Genomic DNA, 7,163 nt, shown 5'->3' with positions numbered 1-7,163 from the left:
CCATCAGTAAATATGTATTTATGACTGTATACAACTAAATTTCAAATATTTGTCTTAATATTGACATGGAACATTACTGCAGTTTTTATAGTATGTAATTTCACTCTCGGAAGATGTATATGAAGCAAACACTGGCACACAAACTGCTTATGAAAAACTTTTCATGCTTGACATTTTCTAGAAGCCTAATTTAAGTTGCCATTGTCCTGCTTATTCAAGCAGGGGAAAGGATAGTAATCAAGTGCAAGAGAAGATGAATAACTTTAATTAAAAAGTCTAAATTATGACAGGACTGAGTGTATTTAAAGACCAAATAAACAGCCAAGAACAAACCACAACCTTCCTGCAAACTCATAATCTTGTCTTTTCTTTCTTTTTAACCAGTTACCAGTTGGCCCAAGACAACTGATGTAAATTTATCCAGCTCGTTAAATGGTTTGAGCTTCGTGGGAATTCTGGATGCAAGAGTGGGCGGCGGTATCCAGGGCCTTCAAAACTTGAACTCTGGGACCCTGAGATCTCTCTCATTGCCTGAGTATGGGCCTGGCCAGCTGTCCAGTCCCTTAGAAGATTGTCATAGCCTTAAATCAGTGGATTCTGGTATTCCAACTCTAGAAATAGGAAATCCAGAGCCTGTTCACTGCAGTGTGTTAAATGTGAAGAGAAAGCAGTCAGAATCTGAAATTGTGCCTGACAGGGCTTTTCAGAGCGCATGCACACTGCCATCTTATGTGCCTCCACATTCTCTGACTTCTGACCATGACCACGCTGTGCAAAAATCCTCTACTTTCCCAAGAACTGGGTATGACACTGTCAAACTTTATAGTCCAACTTCAAAAACTCTGAATCGAAGTGATGATATCTCTGTCTGTAGTGTTTCTAGTCTTAGCACAGAACTGTCAACAACTTTATCAGTTAGCAACGAAGACATTTTGGACTTTGTGGTCACAAGTAGTTCAAGTGCAATTGTGAATCTTGAGACTGACGAGGCACACTTCTCGGATGTTACCCTGAATTCCACTAAAGAGACCAATGATCAGAGCCAGCAGGAGTGTTGTCATGAGACAGATGTGGACAGTAAACGAAAAATATTGGGACCTTTTACAAACTTCTTTGCCAGGTAATGTTTCCATAACACATATTTTTATTTTAACAGTGAGATTAAGTAAGGTCATAGAAGAAATGTCTTGCATGATATTTTACTTTGAAAGAGATAATAGCTTGCTATTTATTTTAAATTGGTATTAACATTTTTTTTACATTCTGAGTAAGTAGGCAAATACTGCTAGGGACTAAGGCTCTGAATCCTACTCTGTATTATCTTTATGATACATGGAAGCATCTTAAATCTTCTTAAGAGATTCCTTCTACATTATAGTAAAAGGAGTTCTGAACAAGTTTGTTTTTTCTCTGAACAAGGGTTTTTTCCTTGGCTTCTCCAGTGGTGTCTTTTGTGATTTTGATCAAGATCCTGAATCTCATGTCACATAAATAGGTAAATATAGGTAGGATCCATACCTGTATGGAAGAACTTTGACATCTGAGGATTCATAAGTTGTCTCATAGTGATAGAGTATTTTCTTGATCAATGTTAAGTGTATGAAGCTTAAAATACAGATACTTGCCAAACACTTGTGTGACTACTATGATTTTTCCAAATCTCAGTTATAGTTTTGTAATACTTTTTTTTCCCTTCATTTTTGTGTGGAACGAGAACACCTGATACTTTGTCACTCAGTTGTTGAAATGAAAGCATTGGGCACGCGAAGCAGTTACATGACCTCTTCAAATGTGGCCCTTGTATGAATGATGAGGTATTCTGAATGGAGATACCCAGTGAAGGTGGTGAATGAGGAAAAGGACTAGTCTACTTTTTGGGGTTTGGGTTGGTTGTTGGTGGTTTTTTTGTTGTTTTTATTTATTTAAAACCTTTGTGATGCTTCTTATTTTTAGGATACAATGTCAGAAGTATGATATATTTTTAATAAACGGTTCTAGAAAAAAACCTTTAGACATGAAGCAGAGTTGGCTGTATCTCTTTCGACCATGTGATTGCTTCAACTAATCTTTTTCCTCATGTAAATTTTTTTTTTGCGTGAGATGAATAGGCTGATGTGAATAGACTGATAAAATACTTAGAGAGTTGGCAAACATCATTCTTTGAAAGGCTGCCTTATTTGCAAAGCTTAAAAGAAGTAGTTTATTTAGATCTACCAAACTGGCTGAAGCCTTCATTGATTTTTCTTCTTAGGTTAGAGTACTGTGCAGCCGAACTCTAGTCATCAGTCATGTTTGAGGTGCTGAAGCTTTTGTGGACCTCTGTCTGTTTGTTGCCATGGAACCAGACTTAATTCTGAAGCAAGAGGCTTCTCAGCACTTCAAAGCATGAACTTTTGTTACCCATTCTGGTAGCACAACTGCTAACTCAAACAAATGCTGTCCTTCAGCCTGGAGGGAGCACAGTGGAACAAGCGCATTTAGACCCTGCTCAAAGCAGGACGTTTAACTGCTTCTCAGCTTTTCTCATCCAGCAAAATAAAGCCATCTGTCCAAATTCTGTTCTAGAGTAATCTCTAGTGGTTTTGCCAGAGTTGCAGAAACTGTGGTACTCACTAGACAGTTTTTTTTAACCTGGATCTTCTCAGGTACATTTAATTCCAGAGAACAAAGACTGTCCCTACTTGTTCCCCTTTTAAATGGGGAACAGGTAATCTTGGTCACCACGTGATGTTGTCATGAGAATATGAGGATTAAGTTCAAACTGGGTGATCGGCTTTGAAGTTCCAGGTGCTCTGTCTGTAACCTGGCCTTTAATATCCTTACCTTTAGCATCCACTTTCTGCTCTGTTTTGAAAACAAGAGTTGTTCCCTTTTGGCTGTACTTGCAGACCACACACCCCTATTTTATGTATGCGTTCTCTTACGTCATGCAACTTGGTGGTGAGTTTCACAGGTGTTGAACAAGCAGGGAGCTTCTGAGGGTCTTTCTGTGTCACAGGGAATACTATCTATATTTATGCTGTCAACATTGTTAACCATCAAAACATGCTGTTGCTAGTTTTTGTTGAATCTTGCAATCTCTTGTCCATGGGGTTGTAATTGCTTCCTCTAATGATTCCATACAGTCCATGTTCCCTGGAGGTCCTGTGGTCTCCTTGGATTCCCAGGGCTCAAATGAGTACTTCAGTAAATGAACTTGGGCCCTGCAGTGTTTTCTTTGAAAGTAAGTGACTTCTAGGGACTTTCCTACCTAGCTCACTGTGCACTGTGTGCCAGGGTTTCTGTACAGTGTTAGGTGAGCAGGAGGCATTTGGAATAGTATCTTTGAAGACCACCTTGCTGAGAAGAGAGCTTCTTACAGTTGTTTGTTTATACCTACCACAGCGCTTTGTAAAAAGTTCCAGAGAGGAATGTGTTCTTAGCACTTCAGTCTGTGCTGAAAGGGGTTTCATGGTCTTTCAGATTAAGTGCATAAACCTTCCCTTTTGAAAACCAAGGATGAACTATGGCAGGAGAAAGCTGGATTCCTTTGCCTTTGGTCAGTGACTGGCACACTTGTGTACAGTGTAGAAGAACAAGCACCCAGGTGTTTTGCACACAGTCTGATGGTCATGGAGTAAGGCTGCAGCGCAGGGGGAGCTCTCAGCCTTAATCTGCAGGTTTAGCTCTTTGAGAGCTCTTCTGAATCATGGAATACCGGTTTGAACCACTGAGAGCAAAGGTGAATTGGCTTAGTTTTTGCTCAAGTTGCTGACATTTGGTAAAAGGAGAAACTTTGCTTCTTGAAACGGCAGCTGTGCTTCTATTGAACCCCATCTGTCATCTGAGAATGTGTTAGTTTCTCTAAAGTTGTCAAGACCAAGCTTGCTCTGGATATGTCAGTTAAGATTTGCGACTGCCTGTAGAGATAATACTGACAAAAATTGGATGCCTCCAGTGCTTGTCACATGCACCTAAGCTGCTTACGTATCAATTAACAGTAAATCTTCTATAGTATCAAGAATATGCTTAGAGAAGCACCTGTTTTGGAATGTAAAATTATTTCTTAGCACTCTGTAGATTTATTTTTCATTGTGAGACTGTATGCATGTGTGCATGTGCACTATGCATGAGGTGGTGTGTTCCATGTCAGTTGTGGCAATATCTGTGGTGTGTTACGAAGTGTTGGTGTTGGCTTGGGGCTGCAGTTGAAAACTGAGTTGTAGAAGAGATCAAAGACAGAAGAACCCTGTTGACTTGTTGCCTGTCAATCCTAGCACCTTCAAGGGCACTTGAGAATGAAGTGCTCCTGCCCTGCCTTCTTGAGCACTATGATGAAGAAATTTTCTTGGACTGCTCCTCTGGTTCAGTTGCCATCTCTTCAGCAGTTTGAGACTCCGAAAGATCTGGTTGTTTCCTCAGACTGTTGCATGCCTCTCTGGGTGTGCCAGGAAGATCCAAGGTGAGAAAAAGAGGCTACTTTCCTGCTTGCTTACGTGTAGCTTTGCTCTTGAAAGAGCTTAAGGCATCGCAGGCACAGTGCTAGGTGCAGTACTAGTGCTCTCATTAGGCTCCAGGTTAGCCCATGAAAATCAATTGCTGACAAAAAACAATGAACATGTCAGATTTCCAAGTGTCATGCGTACTTGTATCAGCTTTAAGAGGCCGGAGGTCTTTCACATAAAGCATGAGTTTGAATTAATTTCCATCATTTGAATATATGCAGGAACTTAGTTTGAGAAATAGTGTGAGCAAATAATTGGCTGGGAGATTGAGTCGGTGACTTGTCTTTTCCTTTGCCCTAGTGACCCAGAATGGCATAGGTTAATGAGTTTTACCTTTGGACTTTGCTTCTGTACAGTACTGCTGAAACACAGACTTTTTAAATGCTTGGATTTTAAACAGCTTTGCTGAATCAGGACCATTGTGATCTTACTGTAGAAGTTGTACTTTGAATTTATAATTTTCATTTATCATTTTGGAGACTGAGGATGAGACTTTTTTGGTCACCCACATAGTGACCACAAAAAGGACTAGGAGTATGTTCAGTTTAATAATAGACCATGCAGTTCCCTTCCTTCTTAACGGACTACCAGAATCCTAAGTCTTTCCTTAGTCCACTGCTGTGGATATTGTGTATTTTTCCAGGAATCTGGATCTTCTTTCTTTTCAGGCTACTCCTAGAAGTTTTTGACCCAAATGTTCTAAGTAGCAGGATCTTAGGAAACCTCTACAAAGAATAGGGACTACATAGGAAATAAAGGGCTTTAAGAAGAAAATTATGTTTTACTGTTTCCAGAGAATCTCTGTATTTCTGAGAGAAAGTTTCTGAGGCAGGATTGGCATCCTATACCACACATAGAAGCACAAACCTAGTCCACGCTGCGGCCTTACTTGTAGTCTGATAAGAAAAAGGGCTTAAATTTCAAAATAATAGCTTCTCATTTTAGTATTAAGTCTGAAATCATGTGAATTTGATATATTTATATCACGCATATACACATGTTTTGAGGTGATTGGTTACACGTAATTCAGAGTTCTGAACTTAGGAATTAGGTCCATCAACGGCATAGATAAGTCACCTGTGTTAATGAATAGGACCCTCTCATAATGCCGTTTGTTGCTCTTAATGAAAGGCCAGTTTATTGTACTTCTCTAATTTTGATGTTAAAATGAAGGTAGAATAACTAGAAGCATTATAGTGTTGATTTCCCACTTTCATCTCCAAAATGGGAATTCGCTGACCGTAGAAGGGAAGAGAAGGGATGAAAATGATGATGATGGAGTAATCTGAGATATTAAACTTTATATGTGATGTTGTCTCCTCTTCTGTGCATGTTTTAAGATAAATGAAACCTATTAGATAAGACTGTTCAGGACGAGACAGGCTGAGAACAGGACTGAAGTGTGTAGGAAGAGGGACAGAAAGAGCTGGATGCGCTGTGAAGGGGAGGATATGAACATGCTGCTTTTAACCTCAAATGAACAAAATCTTGCTGAGCTGCAGGTGGAGTTCTTCAGAAGCTGGGAAGGAGGACTCCAGAAACCCAGCCTCTGATGGAGGGAACCCGCATGGACACCCAGGGCTGTGGTTGCCTGACCGCCCCCAGAATTCCCTCCCCTGTTGGAGGGAAAAGAGGAATTTGGTGGCAGTTTTGTTCCTCCCTGCTACTTTATTTAAGTACATTTTGAGATAGTTGTTGTCAATAATGGGCATCTAAAAGGGCTGGGGAAAGAGGAAGGCAAACAAGCTTATGTTTCAGTGGTGTGGGAAGCAGCATAGGCACTGAGGATTTAAAGTAACAGGTGATGCTGGAAACAATATTTCAGCAGCCCATGAGATGTTCAGGTATACTCATCTGATGGGTGCTTCAGTCTTCATAATATGGTTTTGGATACTACTTATTTGAAAGCCACTTTCTGTCTACTTGAAACAAAAGACTAGTGATCCTCCCCTCATCTGTACTTACTATCACAATTCTGTGTAGAACAAAAGAAAAGTTGCAGATTTTTTTCCCCGAGATAAACATTCTTTTCCAAAGCAGATCTCCCATAGGTACAAAGATCGAGTTCTACAAAGATAACAGCCTTTTCTTTTGATAAAGCTTGAAAATTGTATGACACAGTTTTCAGAATTCCACTAATTCAGTGTATGAAGTTTTGAACTTTGTTACGTGGCCTATTCTCCACTAGGTGTTGAAATGAAACTGTCCAAGTTAATTTTAATCCCTATTTTCCCTTTATGAGCCGAATAATGTAACTTTTGTTTAGAATTACCGTTCTGTTAGTTCTGCCTTAAATTTTGCACTGAATGTTATTTGAGATGTGGCCCTTTAGAATAAAGGGCAGGTGCTTTAGCAGGTGAAATCTGCTTTATTTAGTCCTGTTTGTGCGAAACTGTTTTCAGTTACTCAACAGCACAACCAAGAGGCTTGTTGAAGTTACTTGTTCGTTACGGAAGTTAAATGAGAATATGCTCAGCAGTCGAGTTTCAGGGTTGGTTTTTTTAGTTCTGGTACAAAATTATGCAGTAAGTGAGGACTTAATGTGGTCAGTTACTATTTAAAATGAAGTCAAATGTGTATGTTTCTTTTCTAGTGGCTGGTGGGAAGCATTACAAAAGTCTTACACAACCTAGTGAATGAGATTTATAGCATAGATGGGTGTTGTATGTTGCTTGCAGC

General features: G+C 39.7%; 1 protein-coding gene across 1 annotated transcript in view; it reads left to right on the top strand.

Moving 5' to 3' along the window:
• Nucleotides 1-384: 384 nt before the first annotated feature.
• The window catches only part of LOC104167207 (TBC1 domain family member 14-like), a gene marked incomplete at both ends in the record, with an annotated part of 17,158 nt that continues 10,379 nt past the window's right edge, over nt 385-7,163 (top strand). The window contains one exon of the mRNA XM_009707395.1: nt 385-1,120. Coding sequence (XP_009705697.1) covers nt 385-1,120 — 736 coding nt within the window. The remainder of the gene's footprint in view (nt 1,121-7,163) is intronic.

This window comes from Cariama cristata, unplaced genomic scaffold (genome assembly GCF_000690535.1).
Source record: "Cariama cristata isolate BGI_N322 unplaced genomic scaffold, ASM69053v1 scaffold5439, whole genome shotgun sequence".
NCBI lineage: Eukaryota > Metazoa > Chordata > Aves > Cariamiformes > Cariamidae > Cariama > Cariama cristata.
This window is presented reverse-complemented; position numbering and strand designations above follow the sequence as displayed.